The sequence below is a fragment of the Telmatherina bonti genome (assembly GCF_933228915.1).
Source record: "Telmatherina bonti genome assembly, chromosome: 6".
Lineage (NCBI taxonomy): Eukaryota > Metazoa > Chordata > Actinopteri > Atheriniformes > Telmatherinidae > Telmatherina > Telmatherina bonti.
Window position 1 is genome coordinate 23,252,550 of NC_136624.1, and position 22,954 is coordinate 23,275,503.

Below are 22,954 nucleotides of genomic sequence, written 5' to 3' on the forward strand. Positions count from 1 at the left end.
CAAGAACAAAACTAAATCTTGAATATTGTGACAAAGATTTCAGAAAGTCCACACGGAGGTGTTCAACAGTCGTGTCTGCCAACGCCTCGGTGGTTTCAAATCCTGAATCGAGTTGCGCAATATGACGTGAATCCTCTCGACACCACTGATGCTCCGTAAAATACGTAAAATCCTGCCTTCTCATATTTTCGCTCTCATGTTTCTCCAGTGATGCTCTGTCAAGCGGCTTCCCCGCTACGAGGCATGTTTTCGGCACATTACGCCGCTGCTGCTTCGTCGCATGAATTCATCGCGTTGTCGACTTTTTCCAGCTGAGCTGACCGAAGATTTCGTGTTTGCCCGGCCCACCGTAGCCGGCGGCAGCTGTGCCCAGCTTTCCCGAAGGCAGTCCCCGTCATGACCTCCTCTTTCAGCGAGTCTAGCGAATTTCACTAAATGGGATTCGTGGCTGGTCCGACGTTCCCACAGCGACTGCCTATCGGCTTCCATTATTTTTCTAATGAGGGCAACCATAAGGATCTGACACGGTTCTTCGCTGCGCGTCTCTGATTTTTGGGCTGCATCTCAAGACGCGTCAAAGGTGAGTTTTTATTGAGCTCGTGGCCTTTTTATTCGCGATTTTATTTTTGTCTCACAGCCAGCACCTTTGGTTTAAATCTGCGCTTATGATATAAACAAAAGCGTAGCCTACGATACTCCCCCTCCACACACACACACACACACACACACACACTCACACGCATACACACACACAGGCACGGAGAGAGACTTTCATTGTTGCACAGGCCATTCAGCCAGTGTGGCTTGCACATTTGGCCAGTGCCATTCAGTCTGCGCCGGGGCTATGTTGTTGACGATATACAACACCCCACAAAATGCAAAGCGTCGCCTATGTGCAAATGTCGTATTTTTTTTCTTCGTCACGACCACAGAAAGCTGAGGGAAGGGCAGTAAAACGACAGTGCAGCAGAAATAAAGCCAATAAGAATCCATCGAAAATCAAAATGGAGCTGTAACAGCACCTGTTTTGATATATCAGGCCGCATATGCGCTGTATGTCAGCCACAACAGTCACAGGATCGCTGCCTTTCTCTCTCCCTCTATTTTATTTTATTTCATTTTATTTTTTTACATTTGCAAATATGTTCCATTTCCACATATAAAATCCTTGATTATGCACCTCATGTGGATCACTTTAGGAAACACTCACAAGAATAATTTATTTATATAATTTCCGTCTAGCCTACCACCACAGCAAAGACATTCTCAGTTTGACAGCTGCTACTCCTGTAGGCAGATACCACCCCACCCTGTGTTTCTTTGAAAGCAGCTTTGCTGACAACTGGTGTTTAATCCCGTGGAAATAGAATTTTAATTATGTGCCTAATCTGTTTACAGTTGGTTTTGGGCTTTTTAGTTCCAGCTAATTTCCATAAGGCAATGGATTCAGGTTTGTCATGAATGAGATGCATTAGTCATGGGAAAGCTCAATCTCAGATTTTACTACTGGAGGACCTTAAAGATGCATCTTCTGACCAACATTAGTAACGTCAGTACACCTTGTTGGATTGGCAAATTTATTCTTAGAATGACCAAAATGTTTCCCAGAGATTACAGAAAGCAGTTCAACATACAAAATTTTCTCTTTTAGGGAAGACAGTAGAAAAAAATTGTACTCAAGGCAGCATCTAAAGATTGCTTCAGTTTCCAAGTCCAATGGTTGCATTTTAATTAGTCTACTTTCATATGATTAATCATCCAAAGCCCAAATATGACCTGTTTGTCTGATTTTTTTTGCATACCGTCTGATTTAAAGATGCATCACATAAACATGTCAGTAAATGTCAAACAAGCTGTTGTTCTCCTGTATCTGCCAGGATGTGTCACATGGATAGAATGCTATAAATGTGGGTAATTTAGACAGTTTTTGACACAAAAGCAGATATGACAAACAAACCCACTATCCATTATGGAATCTGGTAAATCAGCTGAAAATTACAAGCTTCATCATAGTATTATTTTCCTGAGTTAATAACTTGTGGCGCCTCTGACACGAAGCATGTCCTGTTAAATTAATCATGCCATAGCAGCCATTCCACATGGCCTGGATCACTGGCTGCCAGAGCCTTCAGTCAGAGATGCACGGAAGTGGTTATTGTCAGCTGAGTGCCTTTGTCCTCCTCTCTTCCTTCTCCAGTCCTTCTGTTTAGGTTTCCTGTGTGTGTTTGCCAAAGACAGGATGGCATGGGAGAGCAAATACAGGCTTGCACTCTCCACACTCTTAACAGGTTAATAACTAAAAGATCGACTAAGGAAAGACAATGGAGTAGATGAGAATGTGAAAATTACAAAAAGAAATGGAACATCACTTGAGTGATATCTTACTGAGTTTTCTTTATTTTGCCTTCTTTTTAAATCACAGCCCATTTTCTTGCATCTCCCTGTGATCCTGAGAAAGGATGACCAGTTTTACATGTTTGTGGGCAGTATTGTTTTGTGTCATATTTGTCCAGCTAGATAAGATAAGATGACACCGCTAATGTGCATATTTCCTTGTGTTTTGATCTGATGGAACCATCCCTTCTTTTCCTTCCCCTCCCAAGGGGAAACTGTAATTTCCCCAAATGAAACATCAACTTGAGTGAATTCACTCTGCAGCACAGAAGCAACTGCTACTGTCTGCTGCGACTAAGTTTATCATGTCCAAATGTCTATCTAGTGTGCTCAGATTCATGTGTGAGTGTGATCACTCACTTTTTTTTTTGTACTTTTAAATTTAAAAGCACTTTAGGGAACTGTGTAGTACTTGCTGGATTTCCAGCTGTGAAAAGAATTTTAACCTAACTTTAGAAACTGTGTGTTTATCAGACATCTATATTTCCTGTACATGTCATTGGATCACATCAAATCAAATACCTCAGGGATTGCAACCTAGTGCTTTGAACCAGTTATCTGTTATTTTGTTACCGAAAAAAGAAAAACTTGCTTTTTAAGAATTAAACTCTTGTGTCCTGTCGGGCCGTCATTTTGTTTTATATGAAATTTAAACCACACTAGAATAAATTGTATTGTGTGTGTACAGCCGAAAGGGCAGAACACAGCAACTATACTTTAAAGCATTATATTGACTGAATAGCAGGGATTTTATATAATATTCGTGAGATTCATACATATTCATTTAGCAGCAGAGGTGGCAATTCGTGGTCCAGAAAGTAAAAGTCCTGTCCGGCAGCTGTTCTGACCAGTCACCAATACGAGCCAAATTTAATGAGCAGAGTTTATTTGCCAGGTAAACAAGCCTGTTAGTGAAAACACCTGTTCTAAATGTACAGCTAGATCCAAAAACATGGCAGGACTTTTACTTACTGGACCAGGAATTGCCACCTCTGGTTAGCAGATGCTTTTATTCAATGTCCAGTTAAATCCAGCACCCTTTGACGCGTTTAATGGAATTTGGGGGATTCGAACAACAACTTTCCAAATGGTGGATGACCCCTCCTCCTTCTGTGGCTACAGTCAGTGTGTAAAAGCTTTTTTTGGTTTTGATTTCTCAAAAAACAGCTAGCCTTTGCTCTAACAATCCCTCAATTACCTGGAGTTAATATATGGCTTCAGCATTCTTTGTCAGATGAAATGGATGTCTTCCAAAGTTATGCTCGTTCCAAATTCCTCCATTGTTTCCCCCAAACAGTGGCTCTTTGTGGGGCTATGAGTGTAAAGAATGTCTTCATCAAGCAGTCAGATATCAAAGTTCAAGACATTTTTCAACTTCCCAGTAGACCAGGGGAAGAAAACCATTCAGTCATTTTCCTCAGACGTAATCCAGTGTTTAATGCATTGAAAAGTTTCAGAGATGCTAGAAAAAAAAACAATGCTTATTTGTCATGCGAATGATAAATGTCTGTTGATTTTGACATAGTCACGTTACTGTTTGGCTCTATAATGAGCTTGGACATAAGGGATGGTTAAACCACTAAAGAGTGGGGAAAGAAACGTTTCATGTACGTTAGAATGTTCTTTGTTTTAAGGATGATGAATACGGAGTCTGTTTGGCACAGATACATATTGTCTTTGGCCAGCTGTGATGCATTTTCAGTGCTCGACAGGTGTTGGAACTTGCCTTCTTTCTCAACCTGCATACCATTTAGGCAATTTTCCTTTACCTTTTCACTTTTTTCCCCGTCCACATTGTTTCTTTCTTTTGCACTCAGAATTAATTTCACATATACGTGAAGTTTATAAGACTCTGTCAGTACTGAGACAGAAAGACGCAGAGTAGTGATAAATGTAGAGTCAATATTAAAGTGCCCTTGAACTCCATTGTGGATCTGAGGTAAATACCACTCAGAGTGCAGCCTTTGAATAAAGCCTGTATTTTCCACAGTTCATATCTAATCCTTAAAACCTCTCATCTGAAAACACAAAAAGGCCCAAGTTTATTCACTGTCTAGTGTTTCTTTATAGTGGGTGTTTTTCTGATAAACCATATCATATTCAGATGCTGCTCTAGTTATCACAGGGAAAATGCCTTTTACCAGTTTAACTATTGGAATAGAAAATCCACTTTTAAATATAACATTGAGAAGACGCTTTGATAACCATGCATACATTCAGTAGGACTATATTGAGGGAGATTTTTACAGTACAGTGCCATGAGATGTAAAGTGCAAAGCAACAGGAGTTACCTGGAAAGAAACTCTCTCTGGTTTTCAGAAAGCACATCTCCTTTATAACCACACACACACATACATACACACATACATGCACAAACAAATGTGCACAGTGTCCTCCTCCTTCATCTTACTTCCTTCCTCCCATCCTGCCCTCCTGCTGCTCAGGTGCCTGTTCTTGTTGCAGTTGTTGGTAAAGGAGGTGTTGCGACGCAGTCCAATTCTCCTACATTCCTCTCTACTGTTGTTATATGGAAAAACTTAGGGACTGAAATCTTTCCTCATCACCTGTTTCTCATTATTCATATTTTTATTTCTCCTTTTATTCAACTTTATAGGGCTCACTATTGATCACTCTTCTATTTTATATCCCAGGGTTAGATGGAGTTACATACTGGCACTCATTGATGTTAAGGCGGCATATTAGGAAAAACACGACCACTTCTCTTGTCTGCACATGCAGGCTCGGAGGCTTTCAGGTATGCTCAGGTGTGCACCGTGTCCTGCTGTGTAGTGGGTCTTATGTTAAATTTATCTGTCAATACAAGATTGACTAAGTGACTAAGATTGCGGCTTTTTAGGGACAGCTGTAACTTATTGAGAAAGATCACTTGGCTACAAACAAGAAAGTTGGTAAATCGATCCCAGACTTCCTCTGACTACATGCCTAAGTGTCCTTGGGCAAGACATGGAACCACATGTGAGGATGTGGATGAGTTTGAATGGGTGAAAAGCACATGAAGTGTAAAGTGGTTTGAGTGGTAAAAATGACTGGAAAAATGCTACATAAGTATAGTTCCTTCACCATTCAACTGTAATGGTCACCCCCCCCATTCTCATCAGTATGAGCTTAATCTTAATGAATAATAAGTTCTCCAAAACAATTTAAGAACCACAATCGGGTTCAATGTGTTCTGCCATGTTGATGTTTCTGTGTCCAGACCAAGCGGCAACCTCCATGAATGTTTTTCTAACTCGCCCGTTTTAAAGTAATTTAATCTCGATGTTCGGCAAATTTAGGGGCGTGTCCTTTTGATTGAAAGGGTACCAATCTCCGGCTTCAAGTAAGAAGAACGTAGAAAAACCGCGGGTATTAGCTGGTTAACAATGTGACTTAGCTTTAGCCTGCTTACCTCCGTTAGCTGGTTAGCTCCCATTATCGCGGGGTTAGCTCAGTTAGCTTTTAGCTACAGAAAGCTCGGAGTTCACTCGATGTCAATCATCCACCATGATGCTCACAGCTGCCCTCTCAGCTCCACCTCTTTGCCCATATTTGTATTTTCCGGGCGAGACAATGCGCATGACGCTGCCAACATGGAGATGGTAGGAACCGCGCACCGAGCTTCAGTTCAGCTCTTCAGAAACCTACGGGTGACGTCACGGAGACTCCGTCCATCTCTTTATATTCAGTCTATGGTCCAGATTGACAAAGTGTTACTCAACCTAAGTATAGTATGGGGATGGCATATTGGTGCATTATACAAATTACATGGAGTTTGAAATGTCTTTTTACATTAAAGGAATTGCCAAATTGAAACATATATTTTCAGTTCAGTTGGACCATCTCCACTGTCTTTGCTCGAGCTACCTTTACTCAAGCTTTCCAAACTTTTATCACATTGGTGAACTTCTGTCCTCCCTCATCTGTATTTTTTTTCTTACTTTACTTGAGGAAAACCTTTGAAATATACAGTTTATTAGTCCCCAGATTATTTCTTTTCATGCACATGGTTCGTTAACATGTATCCTGTATGTTCATGCTCTTACTCTGCAATGAATAAATTCTCAGGCATTGACTTGGAGGTTGTGTTGCAGAACTTTGCTGTAAAGAAGCTTTCAAAAGCGAGTGGTAATTGATTTCCGAATGAATAGACACGTGATCTTTTGGCATGAAATTGTTGCTTGTTGCCTGGTGGGAGTTTTCATTGGCAACTATCCCTGTTTATGTGCAGTGGGAGCGATGGTCTTTATTACGATCACAGTGTTGTCGACTGACATAATGAAAGTGTGTGCTGGTGTGTTTCTGTATATCCTCATGTGTTCATGATATTGTATTTATATTTTCTTTAGGCTGCAGCTTTTTGGCAGTTAGTGTACAGAGCCCTGCAATGCAGCATTTTCCATGGTGTCAGGATGTGAATTTGTGCTATTGGACTGAAATTTCCAGTCATTTTTATTTATATGACTTGTTGCTTTGTTGATTTTTTTCCCTTTGATTTCCTTGTGTCCAGTTTGCTGTAATTTTGAAGTTTTAAAGCCTTTTTTGTCTTGTAAACACAAACTGTAAATTCGTTCCTACATTGATTGTGTACCATGATACAGGCTGGAAAGGGCTATCCTTTTATATAAATTCATATTCTGATATGTTTAGTTAGCTTAAAAAATGAACAGGGACCGCCCACTACTCTGCATAAGCTATTATAACTTCAGTTGTCATTAATACTAAATGTGACCTAAAATACTAGAAAACCTTATCCCTCAAGGGAAAAATATGTTGCATATTGATTAATAGCTGTTTTAAAAAATGTTCATGTTTTGGGGTTTAAATTTTATTGAAGTATTTGTAAATATTGGGCTATTCTTTTGATTACATTGACTGCCTGAATGCAGGTGTTGCCTAAAAAGCTGTCACTGATAAAAATCACAAAGGATTTCCTTCTGATCAGCTGTATTTCTCAAATGCTTTGCCTTTTCATAAATTAGTTTGGATGCATTAACCCCTAAGTGAACCAGAGAACACCCTGGCAGAAGTTGCATCAATGCTTGCATGACTACACATGCACTCAGAATTTGCTCATGATCATGCACAGTTAGCACTCTCAGAAGCTTATCTACCCACACATCTCCACAGTGGGGTCCTGCCATGTCTTTGAGAATTCCCATACCTGTGTAATTATGTTATGCTCACACACATCACACTTTAAACACCCACTAAGCCTCAGCTGTCCATGCAGTGCACAACAGCCACCTACATGTTCTTTTTAGAGCCACAGCCAGTTCCTTCCTCCCTGTCTGTTAATAACCCTCCTCTGTCCTGTCTGTCAGGCTCACGCAAGTGTGTGTTGGAAACCCTCACAAGGCTATATGCATGTGTTGGAAAAAGGATGTGAGACACAACTGTGCTTGGGTGTTAGTGTGCAGTTGAGCCTTGTTTCCCAGAGGCCAAGGAACAGCTGCTAATGCGCATGAACACACACACACACACCTACGTGCATGCATATACTCTGTCTGGAACTGAGTTCTTCTATTCACAAAGGAACAAGGCTGTTTCATGTGTGTGTGACTGTCTCTGTTTCAACTGGCCTGAAATAGCTGGTCTCCCAGTGAGTCATTCCACACTGCCTGGAGGGGAGGAATGGACTGGTGTGTGAACAAGGCACTTCAACTTTCTGTGGGTGCACTTGACTGTTTGTCTATGCACTCTTGATGACTGCACACTCTCAACTTGTTGCATTTATCCAGACACAACAGATTAGTTCTACATGTTTTTGTCCTTGCCTTCTCACCGGCCTTAAAACTCAGCCTCAGTCCAGTCTGTGCTTTCTATTGTTTAAAGCTTTGTTTACCTTGTTGAGGCTTATTGATTCAGACAAGTTTTATCGGAGAAAGCTAGCCTTGAACATACATTCTTAGTCTTTGAATGTCTTCCACCCCAATTGTTTGCATGTTAAACTGAAGCTTAAACCACACCAAGGACACTCCATGGTAGATAAAGACAGCTTCAATGGATGTGGCACACATAGCTCACAATTCTGAGAGGCCTTTTTAGTGATGATGAATTGTGAATAAGTTGGAAACTGATTTATTTCCTGTCCCTGATTTGGATACATTTTTTAAAGTCCTATTTATTGCGTATATCGTATTTGAAATAAATAAATCAATAAAAAAATTATATATGGGATATGATCCAGGTACCCTGTGAACCTAAATTGGATTAAGCTGTATATAAATAAATACATCAATAAATACACACACCCGCACACACACACATATACATACATATATATATGAGATATATATATATATATATATATATATATATATATATATATATATATATATATATCTATATCTATATCTATATATAAATATCTATATATATATATATATATAGATATATATATATATAATATATGATATATATATAGATATATATAGATATAGATATATATATATATATATATATATATATATAATATATGATATATATATATATATATAGATATATATATATATATATAATATATGATATATATATATATATATAGAGATATATATATATATATATATATATATATATATATATATATAGATATAGATATATGTGTGTGTGTGTATGTAAAAACTGCATATAGTCTTTTAGAAATGGGCATGGGAGGTAACATAAAAACATTGCACCTGATGTACTGCATTCTTACTCATCACTGGCTCCTGTCCCAGGTCTGCACATGGGGGCGGGCAAGAGCAAGCCCAAAGAGCCAGGCCAGCGCTCCATGAGTCTGGATGGTACCATCGGCACAGGCTCGGACAGTGGGCACTTCCATCACCTGGGCCCCGCCCAGCAGACCCAAACTCCCAACAGGAGCCCTGCCGTTGGGACAGGCAGACGGGGGCACCAAGGGCAGCATCAGCATGCACCAACAAATACACCCGAGCTGGCTCTGTTTGGTGGGGTGGATCACACAGGAACTGTCACGTCACCACAGAGAGGACCTCTCTCAGGTAGGAAACACACGATGAAGTTCAAACAGAAATATTTCAAGCTCTGATATAAACAAAAAGAGAGTTGCTATATGCAGTGTTTTTTAGCAACAAAGGAACCTGCTCATAAATCATTGTATCATCATTGAGCTTAAAGTTGCAGAAAACTTTTTTGTGTTGTTTAATTTTTAATGTGATTAAATCCAAAGAACAGAATTAGTAACATCTGATGATAAATGTGGATATATGAATCAGCTAAAAGTATTTCTTTCAGTATAAAAACTGATTTACAATTAGTCATCTTAACTTAGAAAACTGTTTGGAGGGTTTTTTTCCCCTGGTTTTCTTCTGCCAGTCTTTGACTTTGGTCTAAGGCATCCATGATTTACTCGACGTTTAGGCTGTCTAGACTAGCCAGATGGTTGGGTTAATGATGGTCCATCTAGAGTTCAGTGGCCTGCTGGTGTAACAGGGACAGTTCTCCTGACTGCTACCTCCTGCCTCGCATCTAATGGGCTGATCAATGATTGGCTGGAGAATTCCCTGCTTTAGATTACAGGGTCATTAAACGAGGCAGAGAAATCTCCTCAGAAAAGAGTAAAGCGTTAATTTGGTGGCTGTGTCCTTCAAGGACGACTGTTTACAGGCTGTATAGATGTCGATATTTTTCATTAGGCTTTAGCAAATTGTTTATATAGAGATTTCTCTTGCTAAATTTATTAGGGTTTCGAGAAACTGGAAAATTGCAGTCAAAGTGTTGCGTTATGAGAATTAAGAGAAAGTACCCTTCATTTTCCTTGTAGCGTCTTTAATAAAAGCCATTTCTTAATAAATGCCCGTGTGTGGTTTCTTGCAGGAGGTGTCACTACATTTGTGGCACTGTATGACTATGAATCCCGAACAGCGTCTGATCTGACCTTCAGGAAGGGCGATCGGCTGCAGATTGTCAACAACACGTAAGAATCAAGTCATTCATCTCTTTCGCACTGACGCTATAAATGTATAAATATTTCAATGAGCAAATGTCTTTACACACTTGGAAGCATGCAAATTCAGATCTGAATGAACAAAGATAGTAAAAGGGAGCGCTGATGACCAAGAATCCTTCCCATCTGTTTCCTAAAGCAGAAGACAACAGCTCTTTGCCGATGCATTCTGTTCCTCTTGGGCAGCTGCCATCATCATAATTGTTTAGACACTTTACAGAGAGCCTGTTGCACTGAGATGTATGCTGATATTTCTTTCCTCCATTCATCAGGATAAAAGCTAAAAAAAAACCAACAAAAAAAAAGTATTGTCATGATGGGTGTTATCCTCATGTTGAAGTCTGTCTGTGTTCTCTATCATTTAAATAGAGGAAACAGAGCCATCATTCCAGCTGAAACTTTATATCAATATGTAAAAGGTGATGGAGCAACATTCCCATACAGGTGTATAAAACCAGAGCAATCCTGTTTGGTTTTTTTGCCCTCATACTCTTGCCATAACTTCTGCCATAAGTCTGGTATGCTGTTTTTTCCCCTTTAATCTGGCTTTACATAGTAGGGCTGTAAAAGAAATAATTCCTGTTGTGTGCAGCAAAGTATTCCAGGGTCTGCATTATAAAATATTAGTCAATGGAGAGTTTTGTCAAGCTTTTTAGTAATGTATTCGGAGAAAACTATCATTTTAAGGATGTAGATTAGAGTCGTGCTATTAGGAAAGGGAATGACAAATATTTCCATGATATAAAAAGATATAAAAAAAACATACTACCCTGACATGGAAAGTGGAATTTAAAACAGCCCTGCTGTGTGGTCCCACTGCATATCCAGCTTGTCTGCTCTGTGTGCTGTGCTGCCTGCTTTGCTGTGTCTCTTTGCTGTGTTTTGATGTGTCTGCTGTGTCTGTTATCTCTCCCTCTCTCCTCCTTTCTCATGCTTCATGGTTTCTCCTAGGAAAAAGTACAGCTTCAGGTCAGTAACATCTAATGCCATTAAAAAAAACAAACTCTTGCAATCTTTTGTTCAATCTTTTTGCTGATGCATGGATTTATCTGACCAAACTGATGGTTGCACCTGTGATCGGTATGATCTCTTATTTTTAATCTGGTGCTCTAACTGGTTGTGTCTGCATACAGTACAACAGGTTGAAATGAGTCATTTTAAGGAGTGCAGGCAGAATGAAAGGTTGCCTGTCTTTTTCCATTCCTAATGTGTTTCTCTCACATCATTCTGTAAATTGGGGTGAAAAAATGAAATATGTCTTTTCTTTGTTAAGGCCACAATCAGTTTGAGTTAAACAATGTGGGGGATATAATTGTATGGAAAATATGCAAGGGCACAACTTTTTTTAAATGAGAATCAGAATATTGTAATATTTTCACTTCAGCTAAAACTTGCGAAAACAAAAACAAAAGGAACTTATTGTATGCTTGGCTTAAATCCTCTGCCAAAAGGAGTCTCTGTAGTGTGCATGCTGTATCCCTGCCTGCTTGAAAAAAGACAGCTTTATTTTTCAAATTCTTTTAGCTTGCTAACAAAAGTTCCTGATTTGAAAAGCTCATAATGATTAAAATTGCACTGAATTGGATCTTAAAAGTGCGTTTGTGTGTGTTGCTGACCACAAACACAAAGCCTGAAATAAGGAGCAGAGTTGATCCTAACTAGGCCTGTTACTATGTAATCTAATGGAAACTTGCCTTATATCAGCCTCATGCTTTGACCTAAACACCACAAAATGAGTCATTCTTTTGAAAGTGGACGGTAGGGCCATTATCTACTCATCTTTTAAGAACAAGTGATCCATATTCCTGGTCCTCAAGGCCTACTATGCTGCACGTATTATATGTTTCCCTCCTGCAACACATCTGATTTGAATTTAATTAATTTCTGACAACCTCTGCACAAGTGTATTCAGCCATAAAGGGAAAAATGAAGTCTGCAGGACAGCAGGCCTTTAGGACTAGAGTCTGGGATCCCTGTACTAATCACTCACTGGCAGGCAGTTGTAAGCTGTAAAAGCAGAGCTGAAAAAATATGGGTATGAATGGTGATGACACAGAACTGCTCATCCAGATGGCTTTAAGCTTCTTCACAGCCAATGGAAGACACCTGCTCAGTTGATAGGAGACTATATGAAGAGTTGCGTGGGTGGGTGGGTGAGGAATGAAAGCATTTTATTTGAGCTAACTTTTTTTTTGGGGAATATGAGCTGTCATAAGCTGGTGTCTAAACATTGGAGCTCAAAACCATACTGAACACATCAAAAAAGACAAAAACTCTGGAAATGTATGTTAGATGACAAGGTTTCTGCAAAGACAAACACCAGTATTCACCTTTACTGGATCATAAGTGTCTGCTGAAAAGAACTTCTTCTGTAGGGATATTATTTGAATATTTCCAATATTCTGCCCAGCCTGTCTTTAATCGTTGTTTTTCCTGAAACTAAAAATAGTATTTATTTAATAATCAATGAGAATAAACTGAAAGATCTAAAAACCACTTTAATGTGTTTTCCTGGTTTTTTTCTGTGTTTGTTACTCACTCTCTTGCTCTTTTCTTTTTGTGTTGTTGCTTTACAGAGAAGGGGACTGGTGGCTTGCTCGCTCATTGACGACAGGAGAGAGTGGTTATATCCCCAGCAACTATGTGGCTCCTTCGGACTCCATTCAAGCAGAAGAGTACATTATCTTCTTTCCTTTGCGACACTCCTTCTGTTTGTTTTACACACTGAGACCAATTTTTCAGCACTGAACCTAAATGTAGTTGTGCTCTGTATGCATTTTGATGATACGTGCAAGACGAGAGCATTAACAGTCAGAATAATGCCAGTAATAACCGTTTTCATACTTGTGTAGCTCTGGCTGCCTGCTTCAGTAGCACAGCAGTGCTTCTCTCTGATCCTCCTCTCTGTGGCTCACCTCGGCAGGTGGTATTTTGGGAAGATCACTCGGCGCGACTCGGAGAGGCTACTTCTGAACCTGCAGAACAGACGAGGAACCTTCCTGGTGAGGGAGAGCGAGACCACTAAAGGTGAGAAAACAGACTTTTGAATCACTCCCAGATGCAATGGTCATTATCAAGATTAACTGCAAGGACGAACTGGTCTTTTTTTTCCTTTCCCCCTTGTGCTGGTCATAATGATGCATAATCAGTATCTTTTTACCTTTTTCCACAGTTAGTTGACAAAAATTTTGAAGAGCCCAAATTTTGCTTAAGGCGTATTAATGAAGTTATGTGTACGGCTGTGAGATCTCATGAGAATAAGCAAAGAATTAAGCAAAAAAGCTGCAGCAATCAGGCAGTTCAGAAGAAAATTGATTAGATTCTCCCTTGATTATTGAAAATCTTCATTCTGAAGTCAACCAATGACAGTCTCCGATTCTGCATCCTTACACTGGTTCATTTACTGACTTTCCACGTTAAATACTGTGGATATGTTAAGGTTTTGGGCCTTTTTTAAGTGTTCAGTAGTAACCACATTAAAGGCATTATCTTTGAGGTGTGATCTTTTTTAACTTAGCTTTTTTTTTTTTTAGATTTATCTCAACTAATTAGTTAACAATAGGAAATATCCTGATTCGTTAATAATTACAGCATACATGAGCTGAAGACTTGCAGCTTTAATGTGTAGAAATGGACAGTTTCTATCTGTAATTCTTAAAAGTTTTTTTCTTTTTCTTTTTTTTGCCCGCATTAAAAATGAAGTGATGACACCGTTTTGTGTCCCTGGAGTTTGCACTGTGCTGCCGATGCGAATCATTTTTAAATAACTAAATCTTTAGGGGCTTCATTTGAAATAGGCAGAACCTTGTAATTAAGTCATTTATTAGCATTCACGCAGACCTGTGGCTATACAGCTTTCTTCTCTAAGCTTGTGACAGAGTTTTGCACCCTTCTCTGAAAGTTGGATCTAGTCCCTGTGACATCAGCAGACACTTAGGGGGGTTGTTTTTGGTGAAAGGGTGGAAAAAGGAAAAAAAAGGGAAAGAGTGGAGTGGGTTGGACTTGTGAATGGATAAGGGTGAATCACTCTGCCTAAACTAGGTCAACCTCGGAGGGTGCTAGATTTCCCTCTGGCTATAAGTCTCTGCTCCCTCAGCATAAACGCTCACACTGAGAGGAGCGGTAGAAATGCATGAAGGGAGCGTAGAACTGTTGTGGGGCAAGTCACAGAAAAGGGGGTGGGGGGTCAGGGAGAGCAGGAGGAGCTCTGGCAGGAGATATGCTGCCTCAGGGTGTGTTCCGTATTACATGTTAAATGTGTAGTTCACAATGGACAGATGAGCAGGAGCATGTCACTCACATGTTGTATGGAGTGTATAAAATCTCAGACAGCAATATGAATGTGATTTGTGTGGCTCCAGCTCAAACACAAGCTGTGCACAACAACAACTTATCATTAGTGCATGATCGTAAAACTGTTGCGAGGCAGCTAAAACACTGCAGGTGTGTTTGTGTCGAGTGTAAAAGCCTTCACAGATAACGTCTGAAAAGAAGCATGTGTAAAGCATGGTTGAAGGTGAACATAAAAGGTTAGGGGTTAACCTGCCACAGCAGGACTGCACTGATAATGCTGATACTTTGTGTGTGTGTGGTGGATATAGTTTGGGAAGTGTGTTTTTCCTGCACTAGATTTTCTTTCTGACAAGGGGAGTCAAGAAAACATCAGTCAGCAAACCTCCAGATCAAAGGTGATGGGTTTTTCTTTCACACTGTGGAACAGCCTCTATGTGTAGCTGAGGTTTATTAGGAGAGCTCAGTCTTTTGAATCATCTGTTAAGTCACATTTTCTGTCATATTTACACGAGCTTAAAGTATTAGTAATTCTCTGCTGGTCATGTGTTTTTATAAATCTACTGTAGATTTATAACAGTAACTTGCTTTATTTTATATTGAAAATTGAAAATCATCGTAAAATATTTTTCCCTGGCATGTAAATGAACAGCTGTTGAAGCCAATAAGTTAAGAATTGTACTGTGATTTAGTATAAACTCACTTATTTCAGAAACAGGAGGGAGAATCCGCAACTGATTGACCACATTTGTCTGCAGTAGCGAGCGTGTCTCGAAAGGTCCCACTAATAGTCGCAAAGCTTATAATCTCGTCTTTTTTTTACCTTCATGTTAAATTAGCGCACATGGTGACAGCAGTGTGTTGCCAATTTGATGATCATCCTGATCAGTGGGGATGAAATCTTGGTTTGAGCAGAAGCTGGATTGCTTTATAAACCTGGGGTGTGGGGTGGGGTGGGGCGTCAAACATCACGGTGTGAAATGACCTGGAAGGATCTGAGCCATAATAAGCAGTTCAGTACTTTGGAAAAGAAGTTCAGGGCCTCTTTTATGATCTCCACCAGAAAAGAAAATACTCTAAGCAGTGAAAAATGAGATTGTCCCAATTCTTTGCAATTTCATAATTCATATTGACTCTATTATTTCTATGCAGTTATACTAATTGAGGTTCGTGTGTCAGTGGTGTGGGGCACTATATTTAACTTTTATGGCTTTTTGTAATTACCAGTCTAAGTAATGAAGTAATATATCTTATTATACAGCAGGCTACTGCCTCCCTGAACCAACATTAGTCTGCAGTACACAGAGTAACACGGTTGACTTTTCCTAAGTCCTTATAAATCCCACTACATTAAGTTCATACAATGCAGTGATAATGAGTGAAGTACAGGTTTATATTTTCATTTTGCAATTTTAATGGGGTTATTGGATTTGAAAATGTGCTTGGTTGGATTACTTGTCTCTGCAAAGTTTATTTACAACAGTTCTTCCTAAACTCCTGAAAGTGATTTGGGTTTTATACTCTTTTATTCACTTATCAATACATTTTAATAATGAACACAAGCACATATTTTTATTATGAAAAATTATGTTTATTATTATTATTATCCTCAGATTTATACTTCAGTAAAATGTTTTCATAAAAATTTCTTTTTTGTTTAACATTGGTCTTTTGAAAAACTGCTTCATAAAACAAGGTATTGGAAATATCAAACTTCACATAAAAGTTAACTTTGATCAGGAAGCTCAATAGTTAGAGATCCAACTGTGAGGAAACGCCACAGAGCAGCTGCCACTAAGGCCCCCAAGCCACTTTGTTTCACCGTTCTTCTAACCCGTCTCTGTTGTCTCGCTCACAGGGGCATATTGCCTGTCAGTTCTGGATTATGACAACACCAAAGGCCTAAATGTAAAACATTACAAGATCAGGAAGCTGGATAGTGGAGGCTTCTACATCACCTCCCGCACCCAGTTCACCAGCCTACAGCAGCTAGTCTTCCACTACCGCAGTGAGTGCTCAAACAATGCTGATAGTTTTCCTTTCACCGCATTGCTGGCCTTAATTTACTCTTTCACTTTCTCACTTTTTTTTTTTTTTTCTCAGAGCACTCTGATGGGCTGTGTCATGCTCTAACAGACGTGTGTCCAGTGTCCAAGCCTCAGACACAGGGACTGGCCAGGGATGCCTGGGAAATTCCTCGGGAATCCCTCCACTTGGACCTTAAACTTGGACAGGGATGCTTTGGAGAAGTCTGGATGGGTAAGAATACTTTGATACAGATACATGGAGAGTGTATTTTATACAACTTAGGAACATCATTCATTTATCTGGCAACATAGACCCCATACAGGGTAAAAACTCATTTTCCAATTCAATTTCTTCTTAAATCTCTGATATGAACCAGGAAGAAAGAGATTGTGTTGTAATATTGAAATAATATGACTTTTTTATTCTGTTTCTGTCTGGTTTATGACAGGTACATGGAATGGTACAACCCGGGTAGCCATTAAGACACTAAAGCCTGGTACAATGTCTCCAGAGGCCTTTCTTCAGGAAGCGCAAGTCATGAAGAAGCTGAGGCACGAGAAGCTGGTCCAGCTTTATGCGGTGGTGTCTGAGGAGCCCATCTACATTGTGACCGAGTATATGAGCCAAGGTAATACAGGAGGTTGTCACTAGTGCTGGTTGTCAAGTCTTAACATTTGGACAGATTTATGAATGTCTTTATATACGGTACTAATGATCAGTTGTTGAGAGGAAAATATTGAACTCCTCGGATTCCCTACCGGTTTAACAGATTAATTGATAATTAATGGGATGTGAGAGGAATGTCAGTATATGTCGCTGCTTTTTTTATTTATGAATCATTTTACTCACAGGTAGCTTGCTGGACTTCCTTAAGGGAGATGCAGGGAAGATGCTCCGTCTGCCACAACTGGTAGACATGGCTGCTCAGGTAAACTACAAGACATTTATTGTCTTGTTGGCCTTTTTGTCTGTTTTGTGGCATACAGAAACTGAAAGAAAACCTGTCCTGTCTCCTACCAGATTGCAGCCGGCATGGCCTATGTGGAGAGGATGAACTACGTCCACAGAGATCTGCGTGCTGCCAATATCTTGGTAGGAGACAACCTTGTGTGTAAGGTGGCTGACTTTGGTCTGGCAAGACTGATCGAAGACAACGAGTACACTGCAAGACAGGGTAAAATTTCACTTAGCAAATACAGTATTGGCACATCAGCTTATGAGAACATCAACTTTTACAGTGAAGCATACGTTTATAAATATACCACTGTGTGCACAACACATAGATAATTTGTCATCATGGTGTCAGCATGTGCATGATCAGTATTGCACAAAACTGCTTGTATAAATGCTTTGCAATCGCAGACATTTTGACTTTAAATCCTAAGACATGCTCAAGTTGTATCACACTTAGAAGTGGTTTTCTAACAAACGCACCAGTGGGAGGCAGACCCTGTTCATACACTTTAACTTAAACGAGCAATCATATATCATGTCTCATGTTTTCCTTTTACTGTGCATCCCTAGTTATAAGTGAAGAAATGGTACAGAAGTCATTTGGAAGATATTGAGCATGATGGATTTAAGTTGTTTTTTGTCTTTTTAATTTGCATTTTTAGGAGCTAAATTCCCAATCAAATGGACCGCACCGGAAGCAGCACTGTATGGTCGTTTCACTATCAAGTCAGATGTCTGGTCCTTTGGCGTGCTGCTCACAGAGCTCGCAACTAAAGGCAGAGTACCTTATCCAGGTAAAATTTCAGCTAAACCAGAGAGCTGTCTTATTTAAAACAAGAACAAATCATGCCGGGGGAAAGAAGTCCAATGTATTAGTCTTTATAAAAAGGAAAAAATAAATCAGTTACTGAATCAGTTATGATGGATTTTAATGTACTATGACACAATAGGATGGTTTCCATCCATTTTCTACATTTTCCCAACCTGGGGAGGACACTCCACCCTTCAAGTAGTTTCATTTAGAAATATTTCTGATAAAAACCTACAAATGAACTAACTGAATCCATCAGATTTACTTTAAAAGGAAGAGGGTGTGAGTTTTCTGAAATGTGACTTCTCTCTTGGCAGGCATGGTAAACCGTGAGGTGCTCGATCAGGTGGAGCGTGGTTACAGGATGCCTTGCCCTGCAGAGTGTCCCAGTTCCTTGCATGAGCTCATGCTTTCCTGCTGGAGGAAGGATCCAGAAGAGAGGCCTACATTTGAATACCTGCAGGGCTTCCTAGAGGACTACTTCACCTCCACAGAACCCCAGTATCAGCCTGGGGAGAACCTATAGAACCACACTGAATTGAATAGGGGGGTTGATGGGAGGGGGGATGGGGCTTCAGCACTGAATGATCTGCACTAACCGACCTCAGAGGAGCACCTGTTGGAGGATCTGAGCCTGTGAAACTCATTTTAGAGGAACTTGTTCAGCGGAATCAAAACTGCAATGGAAATGTGATGATGACCTGAGACAGAAGTCCCCTTGTGTGCCAGTTAGGAAAAGTTACAGAGGAACCCGGAGAACCTCGACTGCAAGCTCTCACAGTTTATAAACTTCTCCTGCATGAAGGATGTTCAGACCTGTAAACAGAGAATTGCTAGACAGACTCTGGGGTAAAGATAGAACTGAGTATCTAAACATGTGGGTGTTTTTTTTTATAGAGGTGGAACCAAATCAGGATCTACAGGCAGAGGGAGGGGTTGGAGAATAAACCTTCTTGTCATGAGAGAATATTTCAATTGGGAATGAGCTGTTTAGTGAACTCTCCCTGTTTCCCTCCTCTGTCGTCTCTCTCTACCATCATCTGGTACCGTTTTCCACCCACAGAAGTGCACTACCACTGTGGCTCAGGTGCCAAAGGAAAACCTGTTTCCCTTAATATCCTTTATCTAAACTCTGCTTTTCTTCCTCTTTTTCTCTCATACTTTCAGTATCTCTCTCCAGCTTTCTCAAGTGCTGCTTCTTCAAAGTGTCTCCAAATAACTCGGCTCTAGAACTCTACTTTGCATCTTTATTTTTATCTTTACTTGGATAATATCTGTCCTGTGATTTTTGCTCTGTGGCAAACAAAAAAAATTCCAATTAACTTTTTCTTGTGGGTTTTCTTTCTTTACAGTATAAAAGGTTGTTAAAATCACTCTCATGGTAGTGCCAGGGTAAATGTACTCAACAGGCAGGTTCTGTAATGCTGAAAATTTGGTAAATTCAACCAACATTTGAGGCCTTTCTCTCTTGTTTAACCATGCTGGATCCAACCTCCATTAAATGCACTTTTTGATGCAGGGAGTGTCTGAATGATTTTCATTTGACTTGATTTAACTGCAAAGTTGCTTTGAAAATGATCAGCACTGTTGTGTTGGCACACTTGATGAGTACAAATTACGATGAAGTTTCTTAAAAGCATAAATGGAGCAGTTTTCATTACTGTGGTCGACATGGCTGTTCAGCCAATCACATTGGTTAGACTCAACATAAGGGACGAACGCTTCTTGCATTAAGTGCTAAACAAACCAATTTCTGTACTGCGGTCAATGTATATAATATTTTACTTAAATTCACCAGTAGACTACATGTCATTGAGTAACTAGACCAGATAACCCTTCTGATGTTTTAATAACTTATAACACATATAAAATATGCAACCAGGCAGCCCTAATGAAACTGTAAACCTCTGATCAGGTAACCCTAACAAAACTGTGTTTGACTTTATTATAAGAGCTGATTTTTGAAGCCAGTTAGCATGCTTTCGTGCCGTTCTTGATCATTTAGCTGATTTTTGTATTTAAACTGTACTCTACATCAACATGTGTATGTTTACTCAAAGTTCAGGTGAGGGACAGGGATCATATACAGACTTCTGAATATTGGTACCATTAAAGTCTTGATAATTTTTTAAAAAATATCTTACTATTGTACTGTACATACTGTAGCGCTTTAGGGTTTTAGTTTTTTATTTGTATCATCTCTGCCACTTTTAAATGGCAGGTGTTTTAAGTTGGGTGTCGCACATTTCACATTGGTTTATGATGTGGTCAACGCAACAGGAACTGGCTAAAAGTTTAGAGACCAGCTATCCCGAGAGCCATACAGCAATAAGATATATTCATCCATGCCCGCTAACGACACACAATTCAGATGGCTAATTTTGATTAGATTTCTGATTCTGAAACCACAGTGGAGGAGTTTGATTTATGTTAGACACTGGCATGAATAATAAGGTCAAAGATGTAAATAGGATCTAAACAAATGACTGTGACTATCATGTAATTTGTTTTTGTATAGGTTTGGTTTTATTGAGGTTTTTACTACAACACATGCCTGCTCCTTCAAATGTTAAATAAATTAAATGCTACTGTCAACAGGGCTGACATTTTTTTTCTTGTTTTTCTTGTTTTTTGTTTTTTTTAACTTAATTTGAAATACAATGTTTTAACCTCTTTTTTTTGGCAAAAGACAATTCAGAATTGGGCTTGAGAGAAATGTATATCCTATTTTCCAAGAACATGATTATCATTAGTGTGTTCCTCTTTTAGAATGGGAATTACCCTGTTTGTGTGGACAGACTGTCACATCTGTCAGTCACCAGGACAACTGTGGAAAATAGCAGGCTTGTGACAAGCATGAGTAATGCTGTGGTTAGATTGGATTTTATGTGCTAATATTAAACAGTGTTTTCTTTTTCTGTGTGTGTGTGTGTGTCTAAATCTATGCAGTTTCAGTCTTGCATTTCTGCAACTATATGGCCATTTTGTTCTAAAGTCAAAAACAATGATCATAAACGGATGGTGTGAGCATTTTGTAAGGACTTGTTCAGTCTTTTGTTCAGATGTAACATGATTGAAAAAGTATTGTGCCATTTTATGTTGATCTTTAAATGTGCAATAAATTATATTTCAAATGTGTTTTGATAAGGATGTGTGCTAATCTATGCGTGCTGTCTTAGACACTAGAAATATGCTGGTGCCGGTCGAAATTTTTGGAAAAGTGAGCGTGTTGTGACAGATCATTGGTTCAAGTTGTCATCATTTGTGGGTGTTGTTGGTGTTTTCAGAGAAGATTAATCAACTGTATGACATTCTTTTAAAATACAGAAATACTGAGAAGATCAGTGTAACTAAAGTATAAATGACTATAAAAGGATCTAATGTCAAAAGTGCAGGCAAAGCTTAATTAGTTAGATTTAACAAAGTATGAATACAAATAATTTCTTGTTGGAAAAACTCCAGCTTGAGTGTTTAGTTGAGTTGAATTTAGTTTAGTTTTTCTTTTTTGTTTCGTTTTCTTAATGGAGCCCTATTAAACCAGGTTTGTCCACAAGAGGGCAGTGTTTGTCAGGAGTATTAAGGACACTTGGGTGGACGTGCTGTAGCAATCCACATTCAGCACCAGGTTATATCCCACCTGCTGTGGGCAGCCTCCACTACTCAACATTAACCTTTCGTTGTCACACACACACACACACACACACACACACACACACACACACATTTAGATAGATGACAGCAAGTGAACATGTTTCAGAAAATATGATTAATGGGACAGTAGTGTAATTTAAAATTCATTATGTGTGGGAAGACATCAGCCCGGGGTTCACTATGTTTCTCTTGTTTGCTTTATGTTTCACCCTCCTGAAACTGGCTGCAGATGGTAATTGATCACAGATGACTTCTTCCTATATTGGCTTGAATCAGTGGTCATACTGAACCAGTCAGCAGCTGACATTTGTTCACTAATGACTAGCTACTCTTTCCTGCGGTTTTCTGCTCTGCTGTGATTAGAAGCAAACATGTATGGGTTGATAAAGTGCTTAATTTTCAACAGTACAAAGACTGTTTTGGTGCAGGAGTTGTTGATCCAGAATCTGTGCCAAATACAAATTAACTGGTGCCCAAAAAGAGCAGATAACTTTTACGCCTCTACTGTGTGTTTATGTTTAGCTTTTGTGCACCCATGCACATCTGTATCTGTATCCATGAATGCACAGGCACGCACATGCACATACAGTAAATCTGTGTGTCTGACTGTTACTTTTCCCATCTGCTAAGCTGGAGTGAGAGCCGTTTATCTCAGCTATCCAGACAGTGTCAGTGTTCCATCTGTGAAAACTGTAAACACACTGACTCACACTCTCAAATTGACTGTCATATAGACACCCAGCAGGCGAGTACTTCAGATACACACAAGAATACAATGTGCCAATACACTCACAAATACACAGGGCAACAGTTGCTGTTTGTTTTCACCCCATTGGAGTGACAGGAACATGGCAACCACTAAG

The 22,954-nt window shown here is 39.4% G+C and overlaps 1 protein-coding gene across 2 annotated transcripts; it reads left to right on the top strand.

Annotated features, from left to right (window-relative positions):
• The first annotated feature begins 237 nt into the window (after window positions 1–237).
• LOC306757228 (proto-oncogene tyrosine-protein kinase Src-like) lies at window positions 238–21,565 on the top strand. Of its 2 annotated transcripts, XM_079242204.1 has the most exons (13): window positions 238–580; window positions 9,111–9,392; window positions 10,228–10,327; window positions 11,309–11,326; window positions 12,934–13,032; window positions 13,281–13,384; window positions 16,506–16,655; window positions 16,751–16,906; window positions 17,124–17,303; window positions 17,527–17,603; window positions 17,696–17,849; window positions 18,292–18,423; window positions 18,758–21,565. In XM_079242204.1, the coding sequence occupies exons 2-13, from the start codon at window positions 9,119–9,121 to the stop codon at window positions 18,964–18,966; spliced, it is 1,653 nt and encodes a 550-aa protein (XP_079098330.1). In that variant the 5' UTR covers window positions 238–580; window positions 9,111–9,118; the 3' UTR covers window positions 18,967–21,565. The 2 variants fall into 2 exon arrangements, with proteins under 2 accessions (XP_079098330.1, XP_079098331.1); XM_079242205.1 differs by lacking the exon at window positions 11,309–11,326.
• The last annotated feature ends 1,389 nt before the right edge of the window (window positions 21,566–22,954 follow it).

What these genes read in the sequence shown, in the direction of transcription:
- LOC306757228 (XM_079242204.1), top strand. Translation starts at nt 9,119, where the DNA reads ATGGGGGCGGGCAAGAGCAAGCCCAAAGAGCCAGGCCAGCGCTCCATG. An exon ending in CTTTGGAGAAGTCTGGATGG is followed by an intron (nt 16,907 to 17,123) that starts GTAAGAATACTT and finishes GGTTTATGACAG; the next exon opens with GTACATGGAATGGTACAACC. An exon ending in GACCGAGTATATGAGCCAAG is followed by an intron (nt 17,304 to 17,526) that starts GTAATACAGGAG and finishes TTTTACTCACAG; the next exon opens with GTAGCTTGCTGGACTTCCTT.